We start from the raw sequence: 27,517 nt of genomic DNA, 5'->3' as shown, positions 1-27,517 counted from the left end.
AAACAAGTTGAAACAAGAGTAGTTCAGACTGCATAGGAAGGGAAACTTCTTCCTCATGAGGACAGTCCAGCAGTAGAATGAGATTGCCCAGAGAGGTTGTGTAGTGCCTGTCCTCAGGGGCTTCCAGGACCAGACCAAGCCCTGAGCAACCTGTTCTGACCTCATTGCTATCTTCGCTTTGAACAGGAGGTCGGACTAGAGACCTCCTGTGCTCTCTTCAAAGCTGAATTACCCTGCAATTCCCATCCTGAGTGATCAGTACTGGAAAACTGCTTTGGATGCACAATCCTCTCCCAGTCCTCTCCCAAATCATTCCACGCCCATTTCACAACTAAGATTCAGAGACTTTAACTACCCTGTTGTGGAAAACCTTCTTTCACATACCAACTGCCTCAGTGTCTCTCCCACTGACTGAAAATGAGTTTTTTTTTTTTTTTTTTTTTTTTTCTAGCAGAAACTGTTCTGTGCACAAATTATGTAGTTGGGTCTGTTCGGCAGATATCAGATGTGCTTACACATCAGAGACCAAAGATGACTCAGTGCGAGTACCTACAAAACAAGAAACCACCAAACTGGGAAGGACCTGTGACATATGGTCAAGCTGCCTGTTCCTGAAAACAAAAGCCAGGATGGTGAGGGGGTACCTGTGGGGTGTGCTGGGGTGTGGGGAAGAGTGGGTGGCACTGGGCAGGAGACTTATGGAGATGTGCAGGCAGAAGCCGAGCACCAAGAAAGAAAGAGGAGATGCAGGGCAGGTGGGGCAGTTCCTCAATGCTAATCCTACCACCGTCCTTGCTGTTTAGTAACCAGTAGTGCCCTGTTGATGGGAGTTGTGGTGCAGAGCAGAGGAACGAAGTTGCACAGAGCTGCTCTGAGCTCTCCTGCATCCCCAGAGCCTTAGGGTACATACAGAAAAGAACACAAAGTAAGCAAAGAAAGTTTGGGAATGGCTGCCTACCAGCTTGAATTGCCTACCAGGTTGAATTTAGACGTAAGAACAGGTGTGATACATCTAGGAAAAGGAGAGGGAAAAAATACCGAGATTCCCCCCAGATATAAGTGATATTTAATAAGATATTTACGCAGATCCATCTGACTATTCTGGCCCAAACAGCAAAGCAGTTCTCTCCTGCTGCAGTTGTATATTTCCCTTTCTGTGGCCTCTCTTGACGCATACTTTCTGGTGACTGAACCCAAGGTGACAAAGCTCTTTCAGACAGTATCTCCTCCACTGTCCTGCTACAACTCACTCCTGGACCCTACTGCAGGTAGAAAGCCGTGCATCATGCGATCTTGATGTCAAAAATCACAGAATTGCAGAACCATTAAGGTTGGAAGAGACCTCCAAGATCACCTGGTCCAACCACCCCTCTACCACCAATGTCACCCACTAAACCATGTCCCTAAGCACCACGTCCAACCTTTCCTTGAACATCCCCAGGGACGGTGACTCCACCACCTCCCTGGGCAACCCGTCCCAGTGCCTGACTGCTCTTTCTGAGAAGAAATGTCTCCAAATTTCCAACCTGAACCTCCCCTGGCGCAACCTGAGGCCACTCCCTCTGGTCCTATCACTGGTCACCTGCGAGAAGAGGCCGACCCTAATGCAGAACCGGGCTGAACGTGTCAGCTCTCCTTATTTTTCTCCGACAAGCAGGGGAGGAGCACCCCACGCGGGGCCGGGGGCGGCCTCCCGCCCCGTGCCCGCCCCGGGGAGGGCTCACAGCGGGGCGGGGCCGGGCCGGGCCGTGCTGAGGCGATCCGAGCCGACCCGACCCGACCCGACCCGACCCGATCCGATCCCCTCCGACCCGACCCGATCCGCTGTCAGCCGCGATGGAGCAGGACGAGGCGTCCGGCCTGCTGCCGGAGCGCGGCCTGTCGCGGCTGTCCCGCTTCAAGGCGTACCGGCGGCGGTGGTTCCTGCTGGCGGTGGTGTGCCTGCTCAACTGCTCCAACGCCATGGTGAGCCCCGGGCCGGCGGCACCGCCGACCCCAGCCGCGGAGCGGGGCGGCCCCGGCGGCTGCTGGTGGCTGAGGGGGGCCGGCAGCGCCGCCCCGGGGTGCTGGGGCAGGGAGGGAAGGGGCAGGCTGCGGGGTTTGGGCGGCAGGCTTGTGGCCCTGCCCGAGGTTTGGGGCCGGAGGGAGTGCGGGGTGGGTCTGGAAGGCAGCAGGAAGGCGAGCAGGGCCGGGACGGAGATAAACGGGGTCGGGAGGGCAGGGGGGGGGTTGCTGCGGAGAGCGGTTGTGGCCCTCGGGTGGGCACGGGGGTGAGGGCAAGGAGCAGGAGATGGCGTCCCTGTGCTGCTGGCCTGCGCCGGAGGAGTTCCCCGGGCAGGGAAAGGAGCTAGGAGGTGTCCTTGCTGGGGTTTGCGGCACATGCAGGAGTGTTTCTGTGCTAAACAACACTGCCGCGGGGACTTCTGGTCACACACGGGTGCTCAGTTCTGAAAAACATCAAAGAAAGGGATGCCAAAGCACACCTCGCCCGCTGAGCCGGTTAAAACCAAGTTCAGTAGTTACTGAGGTAGGTGCATGAAGTTTCCCCCTTCCAAATCGTTGCTCATTTCCCCTTAAACAAATTGGAAGTCCAAATCGCTGCTCACCAAGCCATTGAAGACGTTGCTGGTAATTATCAGGCCAGTGCAGAATTATTCATGCGCCTGAGGATTACTATGCCACGAACGCAGGCTGTCTGGCAGCCACGATATTGAGCATTGCAACCTGCAAACACTTAAATGCTGGGAAGGAAGAGTAGGTCGTCCGTGATGCAAGAGTGCCAGAGCAGAGAAACAAGAAAAATACAGTGAGAATCAAGTAATATACTGAAACACCAAAAAAGCGAAGATACCCTCACATAGGGAAGCTCATATCCTTTGATAGTGTAAAAAGGTGTCCTGCAGAAAAGCGATGAGAAGCACTGTTTCTTGCAGCTCAGTCAGCACAGCACAAGAACACGATGTAACAGGAAGGCACCGCTGTTAGGTTAGGTGTCTGACCCTACTCAGTGTGGATAGTGGCATCATGGGTGAAGGGCGCTGCACAAAGCTTTCCAGGCCGCCTTGGCAGACTTGCACTTTGCTAAACACTAGTAGTGAACTTGGAGAGGTACTTGAAGTGGAGCTTTTGATGTCTGTCGCCCTGACATGGGTCAAATTGCTGAAAACTTTGTAGCCCCGAATGATCCTGCAGTTGTCTTTCTGCTTGGTCTCTTGCCAACTTCAAACTCTCCACTGCATTATTTTGCCACTGTAGCAACTTGAGCCAGAACTTGACCACTTCGAAATTGTGTGCTCAGTAAATACCCTAGGGTAGCAATGCTGTTTCTAAGCCGCGGCAGGTCTGGAATTACAAGCATGCTGACATAAAAAGTTGTTACCAAACATATCCTGATGCTAATGTTTCTCCTAAAGATTCCAGACGAAAGTCACATGAAAATGGAGGGAGTGGTTGAAACGACATGACAGTCACGTGGTTGGTTTCTGTTTAAAAGTTCCAGATGGAAAGATTAATTTACCAGTTCTGCGGTGTGAAAATTGCCATGGAAGTTAAGATGAGTCCTTAATTCCTGTCCAGATGTTGCATGCAGTACTTTGTCCTATGTATACCTGTGTCGGTCTGTCTGCAAAATGCCTGTGGTGAGGATGCGTGACTTACGAGTTGTCTTACTTGGAGAGAACAGGTCACCTTGTGGGGTGGACCAAGCTCCCAGGACGATGCTGTGTATTCTTCACTCTTACCCATGCACGCATGCAGCTTTCTATTAGTGGCCTTCGATGTCACTGGAAGTGACAGACAGCAGACAATCCTGAGAGAGAGAGGCTGTTGTCAGTATCATGAACACAATGTAGGAGCAAACTTGTCAGCAGGAAAGCACGCTCAGTCATGCAGCAAGGGCAGGATGAGAAAGAAATGGTTCTTTGTTCATTCTGTGCTAGGATTGTGGTTGGGCAAAGCCGGGGCAGATCATGTGGTGCTGAGAGAGGAACTGCTTCCTCCTGCTCTGCATCATCATGTGAAATCCTTTCTTTAAGCGGGGAACATAGCAGGGTAGATAAGGCATAAGGAGGGCTTTCACACCAAAGGTAAATGGTCTCTTTCTTCCGTCTCTGTTACTGACCTGGGTTTAAAAGCCTCTGTCTCTGATTTTTACAAAGTGGCTACTATCTTGCTGAAGTTTGGTTCTCATTTCCTAAATCCTGCTATTCTGGAAATTGCTAGCTGAAAAGATCTTAAAAAGTCCATAAGTAGGCACTGTCTACCATGTTCACTTCCTGCCTGAAGTCCTGGGCCAAGAGGTTCTTCTGACCATCGCTAAGCTAAGCTTAGATGATTGCTCCCCAGACGTCTTTTGCCACCACTTCAGTTGAGGGGTGACCTAACTGTGCCTGTGGTTGCTCTCCAGATTTGTGAAACTGATGCTGTGGTTTTCAGTGTGTGGCTTTTTTAACTTGAAGCCTTAATGTAGGTTCTAATGTAGGTTCTTAATGTAGGTAAACTACTCCCTGTAGTAGTCAGGGAGTGCTGACAGCTGCTCTAGCAGTGGACTGCTTCAGCAACACCTTCTTCCTCTTTGCCTCCTTACTACTGAGCTCAAAGGGTGGAAACTGTGCTTCGCAGGAGGAACTGCTTCTTGCCTTAATGCTGGGGACAGGGAAAAGCACAGAGAAATGAAAGCGAGAGTGTTTCCTGCCTTGTTCTGTGCCTGTCAGCATGAGCACGCTGGAGAGGAGGAGGAGAGCCGAGGGCTGGAGCTGGCTCACACATGGCTAGACGGTTCCTGACTCACCTGCCTGGAGGACTTACACCACCACTTGGTGTACTTGGGAGAGGAAGGAGAGCCCCACGAGTGGAGACGGCGTGCTCCAGGGCAGGGTGCACACGCTCCTCACCCGCACCTGTCCGGCCCAGCAGTGCCCTTGTAGATACGCATGCGCACACAGCTGCCACCACCTGGCCCTTGTGTCCTGCCAGTCTTCCCAAGAGCTGTAAGAGGCTAAAACTGAGATCCACGTGGGGATCTGACCCATCTGGAGGTCTCACCTCTGTCCTTCCTTCCTAGGCAGCTGCGGGGGCTCTTTGCTTCCAGTCTTTGCATCCGTTTTGGTGACCAATGAGCTTGAAGGTGAGGAACCTGGTGTAGGAGCTTCGTGGCTTGGTCTCAGGAGAGGAGGAATCCTGCATGCCTCAGAGGGACATGCAGCATCAGCTTCAGAACAGCCACGGTGCTGTGATCCTGGTGCGTGGGAGAGAGCACGCTGAGGCTGGGACAGCTGCTGCAGGCAGCGCCTGGCTGAGGGTTGCTGAGCTGTGCCTGTCATAAAGCAGAAGGTCCCATTTCATGTAAGCCATCCCCTTGGCTCCTCCTTTTCAAGCTGCGCAGAAAAGGTGTTACAGGGGCACGGCCACGCCATGCCGGCCATTAGCCTGACAAAGTGGCCTACCTTCCACCCTGCCTGGTTGCATGTGCTTGCCGTTCTACAAATCGTATTGCTTGTCACATTTAAAATCCTGATTTATTGGCGAGGGGGGTAGACGTTGGTAAACAGCTTGCGTTTCATGAAAACTAACGTTTTCCTACACCTTCTGGTGGGGTTGTGCCTGGCTATGTGTGTGATGCGTCAACACCAACCCTGAGTGCTCCCTGAGCTCTGGAAATCCTAGGGCTGTGTTTATGTTTCCCTGTGCAGCTCACAGCTGTTGCTTACCGAAGTGAGTCTGTCTGTCCTGCCCTCACCTTGCTGCCGTTCCAGGCAGGAGTGGAGGTGCTGCTGCAGTGGGAGGGAGGGCAGATGCTTGGCACCTTTGGGACGGGTGGAGGGGAGTTGGGTCCTGCATGTGAGATGGACCCTGGGCGGTTCGTGTGGGAGTGAAAAAAGTAAAGGCGGTGGGACAGAGGAACAGAACCTGGGGAAGGTGGAGGTGGAAAGGGCATGAGAGCAGGAGAAAAGCTAGAGGGTTTGGGCGAGGAAGAGGGCTGGATCAATTTCTTAGAATCAGTTGAGAGTTTACGAGGGAGAGAGAGCAGCAAAGAAGCTTAGACAGAATGAGAACAGCTGTAAATTAAAAGCATAGGAGTGCCCAAGCAGGCCTGCAGTGAGCAGGCAGCCCCATAGCAGGAGATGCGGGAGAAGAAAAATCAAAATGCCAGCTAAAAGAAAGTCAAAGCAAAGGGAGGGAGAGCTGAAAGTGGAGACAGGCCCCCTCCAGCGTCAGTATCGGTCAGATAGCTTGAGTTTCAGTGCACTTGCTTTCTATGGTGATCCCACATACTCCATCGCCAAAGGAGGTGTGAAGGGGGCTCTCCTGTAATTGTGAATATAAAGATACCATGGGTGGAAAATATTTCTGTCTTCTTCTTCTTTTGATGGGGCATAGATATACCCAGGCAGCCAGCTGTGTGCTGAAATCATTGGGGTGCAATTTCTTTCCTCACTCACGATCTTCATCCACCTAATTGTGGAATGTGAGTAAACGCTGAACCCGCTCCCAGCAAGAGCCTTGGCTGATCACAGAAAGCTGTGTCTGAGGCCAGTGCTGCGATGTGAGCGTTGTGTTGAACGCAGATCTGGCATCTCAGCTCACTGGAGAGCTGCAGAAAAGGCTGATGCTGGGAGTCTGTGCTAGGCCACTGGTAACACATGCACAGCTTCTCTGCCACTGGCATTTACTTATGACATCCCTGCTAGCAGAAGAGCTTAGAAGATCAGTGATTTGCTTGTGGCTACTCTCACAGAGTGATGCCAGGAAGGAAGAAGAGGCCACCTCCCATTCTGTTTCCATTTAATCTGGTAGCTTTCATGGTCTCTGGCATGTAAGAAGTCAATAGGAGCACTGGAGAAAACCAGTAGCAGGGTGTTGGGTCTCACCCCCCTATGAGGTTACCCAAGCCCTTTCAGTTATGCATTAACACGCATCTCGTGTCTGCACAATGCAGGCAGTGAAGGGGAAGCTTGTGATGGCAGAGAGGGGTACCTGAAAAGAGGCAGTGGGCTGGAGTTATTTTCTAGGAAAGCTGAAGGTTTTTATTCATGTTTCTACAGACTTTATCATCTCAGGTATTCATCACCTGCATGATCATCACCTAACAGTGGAGTAGCTTATGTCCACATCATTGAAACCCATTTTTAGGTTAGGCCAGTCTTTTTGTAGAGCACCAAAGAGGGGATCTTAGCAAAGGATGCACAGAAGTATCTGTACATCTGGGATGGTACTCTTACTTCTTTCTTGTGGGCATGACCTCAGGACTGATTTCAGGATCAAAGCAGGCCTTATCATTCCCAGAAGAAACCAGGAGCAGACAGTAATTTTGTGAAACCAGTGCGACTAAAACAGGGTGTAGGGGAATATTTTCAGATAAGGCACTGGAAGGATCAGTTGCATCGTTATTAATGTACCTTTTGTGTTTCCCTGTCATATGTTCTGATATGTATGCAAATTTCTAGGTCCTCTCCCAGCCATTGAGTGTGTGTAGGACAGCATGAAACAAAATACTCCGTGTGGCAAGGGTGAACCTCTTGGCTGACAAATAGCAAATATGTTCTTACAGGGACACATCCAGAGCTTGATAACAGCCAATAATGCTAGGCTGAGTTTAAGAGGCTGCAAGTTGCAGAGAGGAGAAGTTAGCCTCTGTTTTGTTAATGCTAATGCAGGGGGATTGCTTGTAGTTTACATCAGGTAAGTATGTGTGTCGGGGGCCAATGTGTTCAGCCTGAGGAGAGAAAAAGGTACGGACCTCCACTTCAGCCAGCTTCCAGCAGCAAGGCAGGAGAATTGGGGATGAGAAAGTGAAATGGATGAGGAGCTCAGGGTCAAGATAATGATGGGGTCAGTGCCAAAATACTACCAGCATGCAAACACTGAAGGTCTGAGTTTTAATTACTAGCCTTAACATCCGAATTTCAAGGAGAGACTAAGACAGTCAGCCTCTTCATGATGTAATTATTTTGAGGGGATGCTGAAAATCTGTTCTGGTAAAGGTGTTCATGCATACCTACCTTTGTCCTCTCTTCTGCAGCTGTGGCTGACCTTTGCTCCTGTGGCTGACAAGACAGCTGCCTACTTCCACATTTCCCTGGAGATGGTCAACTGGCTCTCAATAGTGTACCTGCTCATCTCGATCCCATTTGGTCTGGTGGCAACATGGGTTCTCGACAGCGTGGGGCTCAGATGCGCCGTGAGTTGAACTGTTCTGTTACCCTGAGGGTTTTTCACCCGGAGACAGAAGTGGTGACATCCCCGTGGATTTAGCTGCACAAAGCACTAGCATGTGTACTGTGAATGGGAGTCTTGCCAAGTGCAGCAGAGGATGGGTGTGTTGAAAGCTTCGTTCTATTTCAGTAATAGCTGTCACCACCTCTGAGGGGGGGGGAGCTGTAGGAAAAGTCAGAGTAATGTTGCATCCCTACTTGCCTTTTTCTGCTTCGGTTTTTGTTGTCTTAGCCAACTGACAGGGACAGACGGTGTGAGCTGACTCTGTGAAGAGCTTGCTGGAGTCAGGCAAGGTTTGCTAGTGAAGACTGTTAACACAACTATTTTGCGAGGCCATTTTAAAGAGTAGCAGGGCAGGGTGCAAGCAAGCAAGAGACCCTTGTCATCTTACAGCTTGCTCAGTGCAAAGCCAACTTGGGATCTCAGCACAGCCTTCCCAAAAGCAGAGATGCTGGGGTTGTGGCACTGAGACACTAGCACTCTAGCAGGACCTGTATACTGCCTGACTTATTTCCACGGTCTTTGAATTGTCACAACAACATACATGGGTGATGGTGCAAACTTGAAAACAGAGTGAAAGTAGTGAACTTTGGACTTCTCCTCAATTCCACGATGGTACCTACTGTCTTGCACAAGCTACATGATGGTGTAGAGCAGGACAGCCTTCTTGCTCCTTAAGGGGACTGGTAAAGAGGTTACTGTTGGGTCAGGGGCATCCTGCAGTGAGCCAGAGGGATGGGGACAGTCTGCAGGCAACTTTCTGTGCAGCAGCTATTAACAACCCAGTGTCTCCTGTAGTGCATCTGAGACTTGTTTATGCTGTCCTGTTGCGTTAAGTTCTGTCCTTTAGGCTGCAGCACACAACTCCTGGCTATTTCTGCTTGCTGCAGGTGATCCTGAGTGCGTGGCTGAACATGACGGGTAGCATCATCCGGATGTTCAGTGTCATGAAGTTCATGAGCTTGGGCTCCCAGAATTACTGGTACCTGTTTGTTGGTCAGTGCCTCTGCGCACTGGCTCAGCCCCTTGTCATCTTTTCGCCGACAAAGCTGGCAGCGCTATGGTTCCCGGACCACCAGAGAGCAACAGCAAACATGATCTCATCAATGTGTAAGTGACAGCTGCAGAGTAATATTATTGCTGCCTTGCAGAACTTGATAACATTTGTTTGCCTTTCAGAAACAGAAGGCAGAGGAAACCCTCTGTACCACAGCTTTTTTGCCTTGCAAATACAGCTCTGCATAAGTGTTGTAAACATGTGCAATTAAACCCGTGGCTTCGAGGCCTCATAAGACAGACAGGCATTTCCACACTGGGGAGCAAGAAGTGGGCTTTAACCACATGGAGATGCAAAGGGACCCTCTCCCCTAACAAGGCAACCGTCTTTGCCCAAATATCATTGTGATTGAGGACAGCCTTCAGTGTTATTAAATATAATGTCTTTGTAGTGGTCTTATCTCTGGAACTTGTAGAGCAAGTCTCCAATTTGCAAGTGATGCTTGTGATCACAGTTGTCAAATTCTGTAACCAGGTAGAGGTGAGGCTGCAGCATCCATTTTATCTACCAGTTCTTCCAGTAGCAAGGCTGAGCTTGTATTCCAAATGATACATGCATACCTGCATTAAACATACTCAGCTGGCCATGCAAACACATTGAGTGTTCTAAATGCAGCAGGACTACCCACACAAACCAATTCTTGCTTGTGAAGTCCCTGAGGTAAAGTGCCTGGAAGCTGGGAAACTGGAGAGGAGGCACCAGGTATGCTTGCTCTGATCCCATCCCTCTCCTGGTTGCTTGTTTCCTGCTAGATAGAGAGAACTGCACTTGATAGACCTCTTTCCTCCCTCTGTGTGACATTTTCCCCAGCTTCTCTCTCCAAGGACTTGCAAGGTGCCCCAGAATCTAGGCTGGCCCACTGACTCCAGCTGGCAAATCTCACGTTACCTGCACGTACAGGAGAGCTCCACCTGTACTTGCCTCCACACTGCCTTGGATTTGTGTGGGAAGGGATAAGTCAGAGGAAAAAGCTAGTGTAGGAGGACAGCTATACGGCTTTCCAATGTTGGTGTGCTGGTGCAAACGCAGAGCATGGGTGCTATTATTTAGCAAGAATGGATTGGTGATGTCAGAACAAAGCAATTCCTTTTTGTACTGCCTTCCCTAGAGTAGGGTGCACCTGATAGCTCACCTTCTTCCCCTAGGGCTGAAGTAGATCTTCACCTTCCCTGCTGGAGAAGGATCTCTGTTGTCAGTGGGGTGCGATACAGTTACTATCAGAGGAGTACAGAAGTCGCTGGTGGGGACCACTGGGCACTGCCATCCTTCACAGTGTGAAGGATCACAGCCTCCAGAAAACTTTTTTTTTTTTTTAAAAGTGAGAGCAGCCAGAGCAGCCAAATAGTATTTCACTGACACAGTGACCTTAGCCCCTACAAGAATAAATGGATTTAACTATGAGAACAAATACATCTGAAGAGCAAGGGACAGCAGATACCCAAGATCTGAAGCTGTTCAATCTGTGGCATGTTGAGATACCAGCGTGAGGACTGAAAGGGCTGTTATTATTATCTGCTGCAATGCTTGCATATTGTTGTTTAGCAAGCATCCATTAATGGTTTCTGGTTACACCCATTACTGTACAAAATCAGGATTTCATTTTTAAAAAGTTTGAATATTGCCTAGAAGGAGCATCAGCCACAGCCCAGTTGTTTACTTCAGTGGTTAATTACCTCACTGGCAAATGCCTACATGTTACTTCTCATCTTGATGCTCCTTATCCCCCAGCCACTGAGTCTCGTTGCACCTGTTTGGCAAGTAGTTATGGACAGTCACCTCATCTCTCCTTTGTCTAGAAAGGCTGAACTGCTCCAATGCAATCACTTCACAGGCACGTTTCCCTCTTCCTCTTCCCACATATCTCCACGTCTGCCTGTTGCTCACATCAGCTTTTTCTCTCAGCTCGCTCCAGTTTATCACTCCCTGTTTCCTGTGTTAATGCCAAAGCAGCACTTAGTGTTGCACACAGAAACTGGCCCTGCCAGTATCCCCACAGCTTCTGTTAGTACCTCTGAGTAGGATTCGCTGTGTTTGCATGCAGATGAAAACAGACCCTGCAGACAGGATCCAGCTGAGCAGCTGAGATCACTGTGACTCATCTGTGCTCATTGATATTTACCACACTCAGTCGTCCTATCACTTGTAGAGACTTACTCACACAGAAGCAGAACCAGGCCAAGAATGGGTCCCTGTGAAGATGGTGAGAAATTCTTCCATGCACGAAGAAAGACTTGGCTGAGTCCACTGAAGTGGTCTCTGCTTCATCTGCTGGATTCTTTGCTTTCCGTGGTCTGTCAGCATCTCATTTTCTGCACTCTGTTCAGTCTTACTGCACCAGCATCGCTGTCCACAAAACACACAGTCACACAGTGGAGCAGTCCAAGCTAATCCAGGCAAAACTCCTGCACCATTATCTACTGTTGATTAGCTCCAGTGATCTCCTTTCCGTTCTTTCTCAGTCTAGGCCTGTATCGTTTCCCTTCCCAGGAGGAGAAGGCGGAAACCCTGTAATGACTTGGGTAGGCTCACTTAGTCTTTTCAAATTTAGCTCAATGCTCACATTTCCGTCTCCCCCCCCTCCCTCAGATCTTCTGCTTCACTGTGCAGATAGCTCATGGTCATACACATGATCATACTTATAGCCAGTCCCCTACAATGCCCACATTTATTTTACCGAAACGCAGACGTTTAAATCCACTTCCTTGGAAACTGTTGTTTAACTGTGTCCGCTTAATGTTAGTTTGGAGCAGATAACATTTCACCCAGGTCACGTTACATGAACTGGTACTTTCCCAAATGTAGAGCAGAAGTGCTGTGACTGTTGCGTGCTATGGCAGTGTTAATGATGCCTCAACAGAACCACGGAACAGAGGAGGCTCTAAGGCACCTCTTAGGATAGTCTGCACAGGCACAGGCCGCCCAGAGAGGCTGCAGAGTCTCTCTCGTGGATATTTAGAAGCCATCTGAACATCGTCTTGGGCAACTGGCTGTAGCTGATCCTGGTCTAAGCAGGAGGGATTGGACTAGATGATCTTAAGAGGCACCTGCCAACCTCATTGATTATTTGTTTTGGTGATTCTGTGTGCACTTTTGCCTTTGGAAGAACTACTTTTGTTCCACACACAATGGAATTTTGTTCTGCATTGATGTAATTCAGCACAGTCCTTCATTTACAGTGTTTGAGCTCTGGGCTGTCCTGCACATCATTAATACCCTCCTGCTGAGGACTGGTGGAAGGTGTACACAGGACACACGCTGTGCACTGGATGGCCAGTCTTCTCAAAATGCAATGCACAGCCCGGCAATAGCAAGGGTTCTCTTTGTTTTAAAAGGGATGTTTTGCTGATTTTTTTTTTTCTGAACTAAATGTCCATATGTTCTCAGAGCTACCAGATCATGGCATGTTTGTTACTTTTGAGAATGAAATTCACAAACACATCAAGCGCAGAAGGGTGGCCAGGCAACTCTCCTTGATGCCTACTACTTTATTGGTATACTCGCTCTACTTGCGGGGGAAGGTTAAGATGGACCAGCTGTGACTTGGCTCTTTCTCCTGAACTGCAAGTGCTTATAGGATGCTGTTTTTCTGCTTACTGTGAAAGATTAGTCTTTCTGTTTTAAGGCTGGATAGCAGTGACAATGGATAATCATATTGCAGGAATGTGTGAGGAGAATGGGGAAACCATGGTGGCAGTGAAATAGGCAGGAGACATTAAACTTGGAGGAAGGCTGAGGAGGTGACACATGAGGGCATCACACTGCATTCAGAAATGTCCCAGCCAGTGCTAGGATGCATACTCTTCTAGCTCCAGATTCAGGTAGGAGTCTAAGATTGCCTGTGGAGAGCATCTCTATTTGTTACTGCTGCTGTATAACATCAGGACAGATGACGTGGATTGGCCATCCTCATTTTGTCCCCTCTGATTAGCGTTTACTGGAACAGCCTTACAAGGATGAAGACAACATAATTCATAAATGAAAACCAGGTTCCTGTTACACGAGTTAGGTGTTGTAGGAAAATGGGTTTATATAATGGACTTCCTAAGGGTGGGGGAACAGATGTGGCAACAGTGAGACCTCCTGGTTTCTCCATATATATACCTTGGTCTGTCCATGCTTGTTGCTCTGCTACATACTGCAACTCTGATGCTGACTTGGTAGTAGGGATTGACAGGTGATTATGACTGCTTGCATGAATAACATATTTTTCTTTTATTTTCTTTCAGCCAATCCCTTGGGTATTCTCATAGCAAACGTGCTGTCACCTATACTAGTTCCTGAAGGAAAGCACATCCCATTAATGGTAAATGAAAACTGGCTTAATCAGCCAGCTGGGCTGATTGGGGTCCAGCTTGTTTTTATATTTGGAAGCAGTGGAGCTGGAAAGACTGGTAACATGTCTTTGCTTTGTGTTGTGTAGCTGGGTGTTTATGCCATCCCAGCGCTAACAGCCTGTGCTCTAGCAACTGTGGGGATTCACGAGAAAGTTCCACCGACACCTCCTTCGGCCAGTGCCACCAACTCCACCTCTCAGCCATTCCTCACAGGGCTCAAAATGGTAAGTGCTGCAGCACAGAGAGAAAACAGTGCTGAAGTGAGGGATGCAGCCCTGCCAGACAGGGACGCGCTGCGGAATCTGCTGACAAAGCAGACTCTGAATTGCTCTCCACCAAACCTGGCACAGAAAGCCTCCTGAAGGAGACCAGGTTCCCTTCCTTCCTCAGGGAGTGGAAGCTGCTCACAGCAAAGCTGTGAGAGACGTTACCTGACCGTTCAGCCTCTGGATGGCTGCTGTTCAGCTGGCTAACAGGCACATCTGAACTCATCCAAGAGGACCACACAACCTGAGCCTTCTGAGGTGGTAACGGATGCGGTAATGGGTAGGACAGCACGTGGCAAAGCAAAGAAAGAATTTGGGACACTGAAGAGATCCCTTCTTCCTATATGGTCTCTGCTTTTACTTGTCTGCTGGCTGAACTGACAGGAGAGAGCCAAAGTTCCTTAGTGCTCACAGGGTTGCCCTCAATGTTTTTGAGGGGTCAGAGCCTCAGATCCTCAAGTCTATTTGTCACAGCCTGGCCTTTCTTCCCTCTTTGCTTGTTTAAATATGTTAACTTTTTTCTCTAGCTCCTGAGAAACAAGCCGTACATCATCCTGGCAGTATGCTTTGGAGGAGGAATTGGGATGTTTACCTGCTTTTCGGCTCTACTAGAACAAATCCTTTGTGAAAAGGGTTATTCAAATGTGAGTCTTCCTCCTTTCATCCCCACTGTCCACAGCATCTGTGATAGAATCAAGATAATTTTCCCAATAAGCGACTTAGAACAAAATGAAGACAAAATTAATATGATGCAGTTTCTCATATCTTATTTGCTTGTATTATTTAACATAGGTTAAGCAGTACATTAATGCATAGCACAGGCAATCTTTCAGTGTAATGGATGATTTGTGTTTCTATTACTGCCTCTGGCCAGGCTCCCATTTGCAAATGAAAAGCTTTTTCTCCCTAAACACTATTTAGGAAAAAAAAAGTGTTCCATTTTTTCTTAAGCACTCCAGAGCACTGATGTCTAAGCAGCCTTCTGACATCTTTCCCAAAGGGGGATGGAGGCTCCGATGGGCCCTGGAGTGAGCAGGACATGGAAGGCAGGCTGGTGCAATTTCCTTTTTTCTTTGGACAGTCTTACACGAAGCCAAGGCAGTAGGAAGTCACAGGTGCTGCAACAGCTCTGTTTCCCCATCCTTTCCTGGACTCTGGCCAGGTGCAGCTTTTACAGCTGAGCACAGGGCATGCACAGGTGAGATTCTTCCTGTTGTCTCTGTGCAGTAGCAAGGGGCTGTTTCGGTTCCTGCATTTCCCCTTCAGTCCTGCTGCTTGTACTCTCCTGGAGGTCCTCTTAACTCTCCAGCTGATAGGTCTGCACGTCTATACACCTGCTCTGCACGCAGCCTTCCTTCTCAGGCGTACCAAGATTTGATGTCCATTGAGACCGTGGTGCTGTGACCCAGTTGTCCACAAGCGTGTGATTCGGGGCCCAGTTATTTGCTACTCATAGTCCTTCGGGGGAAACTTGCCCTACCACAGAAAGTGATATACTAGCAGCAGGCAGATGGGTCAGTGACATTAAAACCTCTTCCTAACCACTCTCTTTTCTTGGCTGCTTGTTTTTCTGCCCTCCAGGTATTTGCCGGCCTGAATGGTGCACTGTTCACAGTCTTTGGTTTGTTGGGAGCCTTCCTGCTAGGACTGTATGTTGACCGGACGAGGAATTTTATAGAGTCCACCAAGATCTGTTTCTGTCTGAGCGCGCTTGCCAGCATCGTGTTCGCAGTGGTGAGTTCTCACTTGCATTGCACCATACCTGTGGGCTTACTTCTGTTGCCATCTAATAAACCATCAACTCAAAACAGGGTGATTTGACTTAATAGCATTTATTAAGTTACATGTTCTACTTTGGGATAATCCACCCGGGATAGGATTTTTTTACAGAAAAAACATTTCACAAACTGTGGAGCCTCAGACAGACTGCTTCAGGATATAAATTGGTGCAATTTACTCCTTTACACTGGATCACGTCTTCCTTACTTCTCCTCCATTTCCCTGCTTCACCCTCATCCCTTACGGGTTAACTACTAGTTCCGGATAGTAAAATGAAAACCACCCATCAATGAATTTGGATTCCAGACACACAGTTTTCCTTGCCTTTACTAGCTCCAGTCAGGCCTCTGGAGCTGTGCCAGGAGAGACACCTGGTGTTTGTATGTGGTAATTTAAAACATAGTTAAAGAAGGAGGTAGCAGCACAGTGGCTGCACGATTTACACCCTTGACTTCACTAGCTCTGGGACAAGGCCATGCTTTTTCCACAAGAGCTAGGGATGAGGCTGTTTTTGACACTAAACTGATCACCAGCTTTTGTGGATGTTTCAGGTGTTTTTGTCTGTTGGTTTTGGTTTTTTGTTGGTAGTACTCCGATATTACAAACATGAGTCTGACATGATAAAGAATAGTTTTCAGTTTATACTGAGCTGTAGTAACCCAATGAATTCTCATGTGTAACCCACTGCAAATGCCACTTCTGAAATGTTAGCTTTCATCAGGACAGAAGTGTGTGTTTCATGTGGTTCTGGAGGTGCCCTCTTGGTAATTGAGTGCACTCTTCATAAGTTACTGTCCAGGAAATCAAGTCACAGTATCATAATTACATCCACATTTTTCAGATAATTCTGCTGATCCAGTCTCTCTCCTTGCTAAAGTTTGACAGCTAAATCTCCATTGTGTAGCTATTGGTTGACTAGGGGGTCGGAGGAAGAAGAGATGTGGTATTAGTGGACAGAGAGCACTTGGGACTTCCTGCGGGTTATGGGTTCAGAGACATTCTGTGCAGCAATGTTGACACTGAGACCTTGGTGCTGTTATTCTGCCCACAGGCATCTCGGTTCAGAGGTCAGGCCATCGCTTTGGCCATCGCCAGCTCAGTCTTTGGTTTCTTTGGTTTTGCCATCTACCCCATTGCCATGGAGCTGGCTGTGGAGTGCTCCTACCCTGTGGGAGAAGGCACATCTACAGGACTGATTTTCGTTGCAAGGTAAGCACGCTGGTTAAATCCAGCCAACCGTTGAGCTTAGGTTCACACACACGGGTGTGTGGATGCAGCTAGAGCAGAGTGTGGACATCATGCCAGCCATGCTGCCAAACTGCCTCCCTGCTATCCATGTATGCGAGCACGGCAAGGAGGGAGCTGGCTGAGCTGCAGAGCTGATGAGCTTTCCCTGTAGGTTTTAAAGGAAGGAAGAGTGTGAAATTGGTACAGAAAAGGCAAGAAGGAAGCTGGAGGTCTCTCCCTGGATTAAATCCCTCCCCAAAGTAGGATTTAGCCATGCCCTGCCTACCTTTAAAGAAGGAGGGGTCTGTGTGTTCATTCCCACAGCAGTACAGGGAGATGTGAGGTCTCAGTGCTCAGCTGAGGGAGATGGGGCTCACCACTTACGGGGTGGCCGGTCACGCCAGATGGGGCAGTGATGGTCCTTTCCACGATCAGCTTACATACCTTGGGCTGGCACTGGACTACTGCCAGACTCACGGGAGCCCGAAGCAATGATAAACGTGGCCCAGTTCCGCTTGTGTGTGTCAGGTGGAGCCGCAGCAGCAAGAAACACCAGTCAAAGAGGAGCATTAGACACCTCCCTAAGGGGCTGTTGTCTCCCATTGGCTGTGAACTTTGTTGCTGCTTCCGGACAGCTGTGAATGAGGTGGAGGCTGAAGTCTTTTTCCCATCCTCACCCCTGCAGCAGGAGGTATTTCCAAGTCTCTGGCCAGTGACTAAGCCTCATCTCCTTGACAGCTGTAGTTCAACAACTTCTCACCTCCGCTGTGGGCGTGCAGTGGTCCTGCCATGCCTGCCCCGTGTTTGGAGGTGTGCTGACTTGGCCACCCTCCGACCCCAGGCCAGTTAACCAAGAACCGGGGTTAGAGGCAGCCATTCATGGCTTTTTCTGCAAGAAGGACCCCACTCCAGAAAGGGACCTTGCTTCCTTCACATCGGGGAAGCTGGGCTTGTCTGCAGCACTGGTGAATGGGTCAGGGGCAGTCACTGCATGCTGGCTTCTCCCCACAGCCAGATTGAAGGTGTGATTTTAATGATTCTGCTACAAGCCCTCACCGTGCGTGTTTCTGAGGACCCATCCTCCACCTGCGCCCTTGACCAGGATGGAGCCCTGGACTGGACAAGTAAGCACATCCCTGGGGAGTGATGCTGGACAATTGCTTGCACCCTATATGTCCCCTGCTTCTGCCCGTATCTCACTGTGAGGGAGCCTGCAAGACTGATTCCCACTGCAGCCTATCTCTTGACCACCTTTTCCAACCTGCCTGTGCACTCTTGCTGCTCCTGCTAAAACAGTCCTGAACGGCTGAAATGGGGAAGACTTCAAAGATGCCAAAAATGCTGCTGATGGCTGTGGGTTACAGTTCCTCTTACAGCCACTTTGCAGAGGCCTGAGCTTCACCAAGCTCGCAAGCAGCTGCTCCAGGGGGAAGAACAGCTTGGGGTCATGGGATACACAACCCTGTCTGTAACACAGCCTGTGCTGCTGTGCAGTGTGGCAGGTCAAGACCACAGACACACTGACTGAAAGTTAATTCCCTTGCATCTGCACACGCAGCTGCGTGGGTCAGTAACATGCCTGTACAGCTCTGTTCTGACTTACTCCATATTTCCCTTCCTTTCCAAGCTGGTCAGGAGAAGAGGCAGCAATTGATAGAAACAGGAACACACAAATTTTTTTTGCTCTGTAGGCTAAACTCTGGTCTTGATCTCTCAGCTGGTTCATATTTATATAACACTGACACCAAGTTCTGGGGACATGCCATAACAGAGGCTGCCAAACACCTTTGTATATAATTCTCAGCTGAGCAGAAATCCACAGAAGCCACTCCACTTGCTGGTAGGGAACAAGTCATCACAGTAACTGCTCCCAAAAAGCAATTTGGCTGCTTCATGTCTGAAGGTCTGCAACATTCCTCCTCATCAGATCAGAGCTTATGATTAGGTACCCATCCCTACTCATTTGTGGTTTGATATATGCAGGGACATATATGTGGAGAAACGTGTGGAGGTGTTTATTTGAGATACTGTTTGAATAAGACCATAACTACTTCCAGACATTGTATAAATTTCCTTTTTTTTTTTTTTCATCAGAAAAGGTTTTTAAGACACAGGGTTTTTCTTCAGTTAAAGTTTATCTTTAGTGAACCTTTGCTACACCTTGCTTTTAGATAACAAAACAAAGCTACCTGTGAGGACCTGTTCTCTTATGAAGCCCAGGTGTTTTAAGTCTTTCTTGTAATGTCCTTCACCTGCCCCCAACACACAAATGTCCACACACATACACACACAGGTACATGCAAATGCACTCCCACAAACACACTGTGTGCACTGGTGTAAGGCCTCCAACCTGTGGGCCGTGCAGGACACGACTCCTGTAAGCCTTCCACTTTTCACTCAGATCCTCTTCTAAAGCCCTTAGTATGTGAGATGATGTTTGGCTTTTACCAAACTAGTGCTCCCTCACTGTGAGCTGCACGCTGTCCTCAGGGTAGCCACTGGGAACAGATCACCCAGGCTGTGCAGTTGTTAGGGAACTGACCTCTAGACTTCTGCACCATTTGGGATGCGTGGATTCACCCTCTAAAAGTCTATCTTATTTGCAGCTCCAGTGCTGGTGCTGGCTGGCCTCTGCAGTGCCATGGCTTGTTTCTACGTCATCTTCTTCCACACGGACTACAAGCGGCTCCATGCTGAGACGAACAGCGATTTGGTCAGGACAGAAGATACAGAATCAGCAGATGTTCCCGAAGCCTAACAAGGCTGAAAGGGGCATGCCAAGGGCCCAGTTAGGGAAGGACTCAGGCCTATGGGCAGGGACCACGACTGCAAGTGCTCAGCTGGCAGACTGGGGTGTGTGGGTCCTGCTGCACAAGAAGCACCCTGGATTTCACAAGAGGGTGGCTACAGCAATCACTGGGGCACCTTCGCTGATCTTCTCCCAATCTTGTATTTATTTGTGAGTCTGGGCTGTAATACAGGCTGTGCTGCCAGAGGTCAAAGGGGAACTGGGTAACTACACAGGTAACAGGGTTTTTTAGCTGACATGATTCAAGCTGAAGAAATGTTGCAGAAGAGTGGAGCATCATATTTCAGCCTTTTTTTCATTTTCATATACATGGATCAGGAGTGAAGCTTTTGGAGAGGTGAAAGTTGATATCACAAACCTGCCGAAGAACTTGCCTTTCAGGACTACGGTTCCCATATTGCATAGCAACTTTTCCACTCTAAGTGTGGAAATAATTATTCGGTAGGAGCTAGAGCACCTGTCTGTTGCAGCAGGGAGGTGTAGGTATATGATCTGTAACACAAATCTGTTGCAATGTCCACTTTGTCCTCTCGCAGAAACAGGAAAAGGAAAGCGCTCCCTGCCATGCTGACTGTAAAAGAAAAAATCAGTGAGCAGCAGAAATTAAGCATAACAGCCTTCCTTGCCCTTTCTGATCCCCTGCCATATGCTGAGACATTCAGGAAAAGTTTGTTTTGGGCTCCTGGTGTTTCCCCATCTGTCCAACAATTCCAATGGCTCAAGCTTTTCACAAGAAGATGAACCTTATGGTTAGAGTTGTGTACTGCACCAAGCGAAGACATGCTCTCACAGAAAAACATTGAGAAAGCAGCTCACTTTTGGGGGAATGGTGTGGCAGCAGCTGGCAAAAGACCTGGCAAAGGTGACCACACAGAGAACGCAGGGCGCCTTCACGAGTTTCTGCAGATGATAGGGGGTTTTGGTGGAAGACCAAGTAAGAAACAATGTCAACAAGCACTTTGGAGTTCTCTCTACAAGCAAAAGCTGTTGCTCAGTGTTTGAAGAGATGGTTAGTAACACAAAAGATCCTGTTTGGAGTTCAGTTCCACTAAGAATTGAAACGGGTACAATTGTTTTTCATTTTACAACAATACTTGCATAGGAGCCCAATGTCCTGCTCTGGTGTTGAGGTCTAAATCTACAGCCTGAGGACTTTTTACCCTATGACATTTTGGTGCTAAAAAATAAGATGGGTGGGACTTGGCGATGCTTCATATCATGCAGCTGGCAGAGGAGATCTCAGTATTTGTTGATTAAGGGAACTTGATGCAAATTGGACCTCTGAAAATACAGTGGCTGTTTTTCTCCAGTCCAGTTAGGGGATAATCACATAGCAAAGAATGCACTTTACCTGATAAACACTAAAGAGCAGCTCTCTCAATGCCTGAATTCTCCTTCCCATTAGCAACTGGATATCTTTCTATTTATAAAATAACTTCCTGCATCCTTCCATGGAGTCTCCTAGTTCCTACAGGTACAGCCTTGATGTCCCTGATAAGCACTGATATCTGTCAAGAGGAGCAGGAAGGAAGTCTTAAACTGAGGTGAAACAAAGTAACTTTGGACCTGTCAGAGGAATGAAATTAACCATCTTTTGCAAACTGACTGGTCAGTTCTGCAGCACTGGACCTAATACACTGAACAGATTAACACCAGATTTACCCATCACTCCTGAGTCCTACTGTACTGGGAAGCAAAAAGCACTTGGTACTTTATAATTTTATATATTTACAAATGCTTATGTTTTTTAATAAAGGGTGGATTAAGAAAACATTAAGAAAAGACTCATCTTTTTTCACTATATTAAACAAGTATTTTATAGGTCCAAGAGTACATCACATCTGCTACACAGCACAAGGCAAAGGTGTGCTGTAGAGGCACTGTAGTACTGCTAACAGTGGAGCCAGGTAATTCACACAAATACTTAGCTTGCACCATGAGCTGTTTGTACTGGTTCTGCTAATAACACATTTTGTCTTTAGAAAAAAAAAAATCTGGGCATGGGTGCACGCTGGCCTAATTACCACCATAGCTGAAGTCAGCATACTGTGATACACCTTTCTTTAGGGTGCATAACTCAGCTGTCGTTCACGTTCAGTGCCTAGAAGAAAACTAGATTACTTGAGAGGTTCAGTGGAAAAGGCACCCCAAAAGGTGCTAGGCAAAACATTAACTAGCCGAAACATCTTTTGCAGTACTTTCTGCCTGGGTAAGTTTCCCTCATGTACACACTCTGAGATCCTATTTCAAGAACTCTCAGATTTATTAACATGTGATGGACATTACTGATATTATTTAGTTTACTATAACATGTTCCTTTGATAGAAGAGATGATTTAATCAAGAGCATCCTCCCCTGGAGAAAGGGCATAACACAGCATGCCTGCAGGGAGAAACTGTAGAAACTTCGCTCTGCCTCACCTGGTCCATTCTGCCTTATCTCTGTTTTAAACAGTGACCTGCTCTCATTTCTGCTCAGAAGAAAAAAATAAAAATAAAATAAAATAAAATAAAATAAAATAAAATAAAATAAAATAAAATAAAAAATAAAAAATAAAAAATGCAACCTCTCCCTGTTCCTTTCCCCAGCTGTTCTTCTGAGCTAAAAGCCTCCTTGGTCCCTTTGGCATTGCTTCCTTCTAAGAAGAAATCTTGGCAGATCCACTTCAAATAACCAAAGCTCTATTTCAGCCTTCCTCTTGCCACTACCACCACTGCTGTGTGACCCAAACTTCTAGGGTATCTGTTGTTTGCAGATTGCAGATGGTGCCAAATGGATCTAGCAGCTGACACACTACATGTCCTACAGTGGGCGTCTGGTTGCCCCTGCCCCACCATGGGTGTGAAGCTTTCTAGGTCATTTTTAGGTGGGTCAGGGTCTGAGCACCTTTTCATCCATGCTCCCTGGGAGTGGCATCCTGCAAGAGTCCTTGAGCCTCACATCCTCCACGATGTCTTGCCATGCAGGGATGGATAACACAGCTAGGGAGCTAAGTAACCAAAGCAAAGGCCTGATTTACCTATGAATTCTGAATGTGCTAATCAGGACTTAACTAATATTAGCTTGTCTTGAACCCAGTTATGAGCATACTCAGCTAGTGTAACACAAGCAGTACCCACAACCTTTATAATGCTGTGATGGTAGAGCCAGACCTGCTGTAGCTGAGCATGAGAACAATCTGATCAGCAAAGGGGCAAAGATGGGTGCAGGTGCAGAAGGCAGACATTCAAGTAACTGAAAGTTGCCAGAAGATAACCACAAGAAACTACAAATAAGGAACTTCCTGAATATGCATATAATGACAAGGTCAAAAACAAGATAAAGAGTGTCAGGAACAGATAAGGCTTCCTCTCCCTGTCTGGGGAGAGAGGCAATAGCATAAAAACATCAGGCATGAGTGAAGAAATCTTGAAGAGAGAAAACAAGCCCATTAAAGTCCTGACTTCTCTTCGCAAAGAGCTTCTGAGCCTCATCAACATCCCCTCTGTGACTAGGAGCCACCCAGGACCACAGCCAGCCATGCTAAAAAGGTGGCATCTGCTATGTCATACTCATAAATCATCGAGCACAGTGTTAACAGACCCACAGGATGGGAAGTGAAGGAAGGATGAAGAATATTGCATAGAAATTAGTCACAAACAAGAAATGTGTTATGAAGGAAAAGATATTAAGTTCCCCAACTGACAGATGAATATGCACATACTCAGGTGTAACATTTGGTTTGGGTTCACTGACTGGCTCCTTCTTTCACAGATCTCTGTGCCTCTTCTGTTTGGAGGTGGCTGCACATCGTGCTCCACAGAGAATGGGAAATCAGATGGCCTCCGTGAAGGTTTTCTCTGGCACTGAGGAAACATGGAGGGGAAGAAGGTGCAAGAGGTGCCACTGAGCCTGTCATATGGCCTCACCTCAGCCTACTTTCCTCTCACCAAACAAGTTGTGAAGGGCCGTGCAGGAAATTAGTGGGGTGTTAGGGAGGGACACCTTCAGGGGCTGTTTTCCCTGGAGCATGAGGTGTGCAACTGAGAGACATGGAGGGGCAGAGGAGGGCTAGCTGAGGGGCAGTGCCTGGTGGCAGCACTGACGAGCCAAGCGAACTCGGAGCTGCTTAAGTGGGCTGCACCTCACGAGACAGGCAGGCCATGAGCCAAAGTACCTCAGCCTCCTGGTGGCACCCAGGGAGGAGGTGGCCCGTCCACCCACAGCTGGGCAGGTCCCCAAAACAGCCTCCTCTCCTGGAGGCAGTGGGTGGCCTCATGGGGGCGTGGGGCTGCATGCCACTTGCAGGCCGGTGTCCTGAAGCTCTCCGGGGGACCCTGGATGCCTGACTGGTCCCACCACCTAAGGAGAAGGGGAGGCAGGCAAAAGCTGCTCCTCTGCTGATTGTCCCCAGGCTTTCTGGGGCTCCCTTGTGCTGCCTCTGTGCTGATGGCTCCTGTGGCCAAAGCAGTGCCCCCTCTGTTTGAACAGGGAGCTCTTCCATGACCAGTGATTCTCCTCCCCTTCCCTGCCCTGCCGTGCACTCTTCATCACCTTGGCCCTTACCTGCCCCAACCAAGGGGCAGCAACACTTTCTGCCTCTTCTGAGTTGGTGCCTTCCTTTGCACCAAGAAAGCACACTGATTTTCCAATGTGGTGGGGATGGGGGACATTGTGCCACATGGGGAGCTGTTCCACCACCCTTCCACAACATGAGTGTGGTTCTGGGTTTCATACCATTAGACACTCCCCTGATGCCTGTCCCTCAAGTGCTGCAGGACTTCCAATCTCAGGCTGCTCCACAGAGCTCAGTGCCATGGGGGCTGCTCCTCTTGACGATGAAGACTGTGCCCAACTAGTTCCTCTTCACTGAGAACCATGGGGCCTGGTCCTCTGAGGCAAATCCATGGGCTGGTAGCACACCATCGCTGTGAGCCCCTTCCTGTGGTGCATCTGTGCGGAGACATAGGTGTGGGATGTCAGGGTTGGTGTGAGTGGCCCAGGAGAGCAGGAAACCCAGGCCAGACAGGGTTTGGACAGGATCAGAGAAAGGCGTTGGAGGGTCCCGAGGTAGTTAAGCGACTGGTGAGAGTTTTGAAGAGATTTTGTTGTTCTTTAGGGACCCTGAGGTAGAACTAGGAGGTGTTTGGAAGTCCTGAAGCAAGTTTGGAGCTGATTGAGGTTGAGTTTCAGGAGTGTTTTGGGGCCTTTGGGGTGGGCAGATGTCATTCAGCAACCAAGGGCAGGTTTGGGCATCTCTGGAGGTACCTGTACATGGTTTGGGACCTTTGCACACCTGGGGATGGATGGTTTGGGGGGGCTGGGAGGGTTTGCTTATTTGGAGCTTTTGGACAGGTGTGGGGATGTTTGGTGTCTCTCATTTTTGCCAGTGTTTGGGCACCAAGGGGGCAGTGTTTGGCAGTGGGGTCCCTTGGGACAGATCACTGGGTGTTCGGGGACCTCTGGGGCAGGGTTTGGAGCTCCTTGGTGGCAGTTGAGCAAGGTATAAGGACTGATGACTTTGAGGTCTTTGAGGTCTGAAGCAGGTTATAAGGGTGTTTCAGGAACCTAGCAGTTTTCTGACAGGTTTTAATGAAGCATTTTGGCATGATTTGAGGGTTTTGGAGGGATGTCAGAATATGATTAGGGGCTGGGAAACATCTTTCAGGGACCTGAATCAGGTGTTTGGGTGACCTAGTGCAGTTCTGAGGATCTCGGGGGAATTTTGGTCAGGGTTTGAGGTCCTTAGGTGGCTGTGGGCATCTGCATAGAGGGGTTGGTTGAAACTATCTGGGTTCCTGGGGCACACTTTTTGTGTTTTGGGCATAAAGCAGGTTTGGGGTCTTCAGGAGCATTAGGACAGGGTGTGTGGCTTTCCTTGTTTCTGGGAGCTTTTGTGGCAGGGTTCAGGGCCCTGTGGTAGGATTTTGGGGAGGTCTCTAGGGGTCCTGAAGTGAGGTGTGTGTGGGGGGCTGGGACGGATTTGGGGCTCTTTGAGGAAAACTGTTCAGGGTACGGGGTCTCTCTGAACCAGTAAGTATGGCACAGAGTTTGAGGATATTTAAAGTTTGTTGAAAGCTTTGGGGCAGTGTTTTTGGCCCCCATGGCAAGGTCTGGGAGATGTCTGGGTCCCTGGGCAGGATTGGGAAACACTGGGGATACTTCCACTGTGTGTGTGTGGGGGGGGGAGGGTATAAATGGGGCCTTGCAGCAAGTTTTAGGGTATTTTTGGCCCCTGGGACAGAGGCTGAGGTGTTTGGGGGCATTTACGCAGGGAAGGGATGAGGGGGGGGAAGCTGCAGAGTGTCAGGGAACCTTTCAGGTGCCCTGAAGTGGGGGTTGGGAGTGTTGAGGCCCCCAAAGCAAGGGGGGCACTGGCACTGGCACGGGGCCTGCGCTGCGGCCTGCGCCTGGCGCTGCAGGGTGAGGGCTGAGGGAGGGTCAGTGCGCTTGCGCTTGGCATGAGTTAACCTGAGGGCAGGGAGGCAGTGCGCATGCACTTTACGGTGCTCACGCGCAGAGAGGCTCGTGCTGCTGCTCCTCCGCAGACCCAAGTCTTGCTGTTTCTCCTCTCCTTGTCTCCATACCCTGTGGCGTAGCAGCACCCTGACCCGGGCTAGTAGCAGATAACAGCCTTTGTACTGAGTCTGCAGGGTGACTGAGGTGTGGCTGGCCAGCCTTCCGCTGCCTCAGCTTTTCCTTGGCCTGCCTGGAGCTGTGCTTTCACTTTTCTTGGTGCTTTTGCTGCGGATCAGGTGGCTGTGGCTCTGCTGTTTTGCTTATCCTGGTAGGGCACAACCATAGCAGATAGCATACAGGTGCATACAGATGGCTGTAAAAACTCGTTATTCAGTGTAGAGAACATATTTAGGACACTACCACAAAGCTGATACCAAGAGCAAAGGACAGTACAGACCTCAGGAAAGCAGAAGCCCAAGAAGTGAGGGCAGACAGTACAGTGAAGAGATGGCCAAGCCAGCAATAGGGTGCAGGCTGGCCCTGAAAACAAGGGCTAGAAACATCTCACTACGGATTAGTTATAGAACTGCAGGCCTGCTCTGGGCAAAATCAACTTCTGTGTGGGTGGACAAACAAACAAACAGACAGACAAATAGGACCTGACAGAAGTAAGAAGAAACCACGTCCAATGTGGATATAAGAAGGAGCTGCTTTTCAAGGGAAAAGGTTGTCTCATCTCAATTTGGTGAAAATCAAGCAGAATTGTATATGGTATTCTCACCAAAAGCAGAAAATAATCTACTCCACTGTCTACTGTGAGAATGACTACAAAATGAAGGAGTGCTTCCTTCATTTGCTTTTCTGGAAGCAGTGGTTCTGTTTTTTTCAGCTGCAAATTCCAGTGTTCAGAAATAACTACCCACTGTGTATGTGGGATCCAGCCCTTTCCGCTTGCTAAGCTGTTAAGTGTGAGTGGCCAAGAGTCCTGTATGACACCCAGCCTCAGGTGCTGAGCTTCAGGGCATTGTGCATGCTTCTCACAGGACCTCAGCCTTAAGAGTTTGGCATTATTATCTCTCAGACTTTTTCAGTGGCAGCACAGAAGAAAGTAGAAGAAACAAGAGGGAGGAGTAGCAATGCAGGACAAGCTCCCTCCCTTTATTTCTTTCCTTGTTAGCAGCCTGTGAGCAGGGAACCCCTTACCCAGGCCCTGCTCTGATGACCAAGCCCGTGTGAGGAATGAGCCCAGCAAGGAACCAGACTCTGTCTAAGAAGTGAAATAAGACACTTGCACTTTGTAGCACCAGTACCTTGCCTGGGTTTTAAAAGAGAAAGCTGGGTTTTGGTTTATCCTTAGTCCCTGGGTGCCTGGCCTGCCAGGATCCCTGTGCTG

At 48.8% G+C, this 27,517-nt stretch overlaps 1 protein-coding gene across 3 annotated transcripts; it reads left to right on the top strand.

Moving 5' to 3' along the window:
• Positions 1 to 1,658: 1,658 nt before the first annotated feature.
• On the top strand, positions 1,659 to 21,468 carry SLC49A3 (solute carrier family 49 member 3). 3 transcript variants are annotated; one of them, XM_080574853.1, is made up of 11 exons: positions 1,891 to 1,965; positions 5,063 to 5,125; positions 8,021 to 8,179; positions 9,105 to 9,324; positions 13,498 to 13,574; positions 13,692 to 13,829; positions 14,399 to 14,515; positions 15,453 to 15,605; positions 16,702 to 16,859; positions 17,889 to 18,001; positions 19,484 to 21,468. In XM_080574853.1, the coding sequence occupies exons 2-11, from the start codon at positions 5,114 to 5,116 to the stop codon at positions 19,633 to 19,635; spliced, it is 1,299 nt and encodes a 432-aa protein (XP_080430979.1). In that variant the 5' UTR covers positions 1,891 to 1,965; positions 5,063 to 5,113; the 3' UTR covers positions 19,636 to 21,468. The 3 variants fall into 3 exon arrangements, with proteins under 3 accessions (XP_080430980.1, XP_080430978.1, XP_080430979.1); XM_080574852.1 differs by lacking the exon at positions 5,063 to 5,125 and having other exon boundaries at positions 1,664 to 1,965; XM_080574854.1 differs by lacking the exons at positions 5,063 to 5,125; positions 17,889 to 18,001 and having other exon boundaries at positions 1,659 to 1,965.
• The last annotated feature ends 6,049 nt before the right edge of the window (positions 21,469 to 27,517 follow it).

The sequence above is a fragment of the Anser brachyrhynchus genome (genome assembly GCF_964034855.1).
Source record: "Anser brachyrhynchus genome assembly, chromosome: Z".
In the NCBI taxonomy this organism is placed as follows: Eukaryota; Metazoa; Chordata; class Aves; order Anseriformes; family Anatidae; genus Anser; species Anser brachyrhynchus.
The sequence above is the reverse complement of the archived record's forward strand: the minus strand, read 5'-3'. Positions and strand labels throughout refer to the sequence as shown.

Excerpts from the sequence above, each read along its gene's own strand:
- SLC49A3 (XM_080574852.1), top strand. The coding sequence starts at position 1,837 with ATGGAGCAGGACGAGGCGTCCGGCCTGCTGCCGGAGCGCGGCCTGTCG. Across the intron at positions 9,325-13,497 it reads AAACATGATCTCATCAATGT|CCAATCCCTTGGGTATTCTC; the intron begins GTAAGTGACAGC and ends ATTTTCTTTCAG. Across the intron at positions 13,575-13,691 it reads GAAAGCACATCCCATTAATG|CTGGGTGTTTATGCCATCCC; the intron begins GTAAATGAAAAC and ends TGTGTTGTGTAG.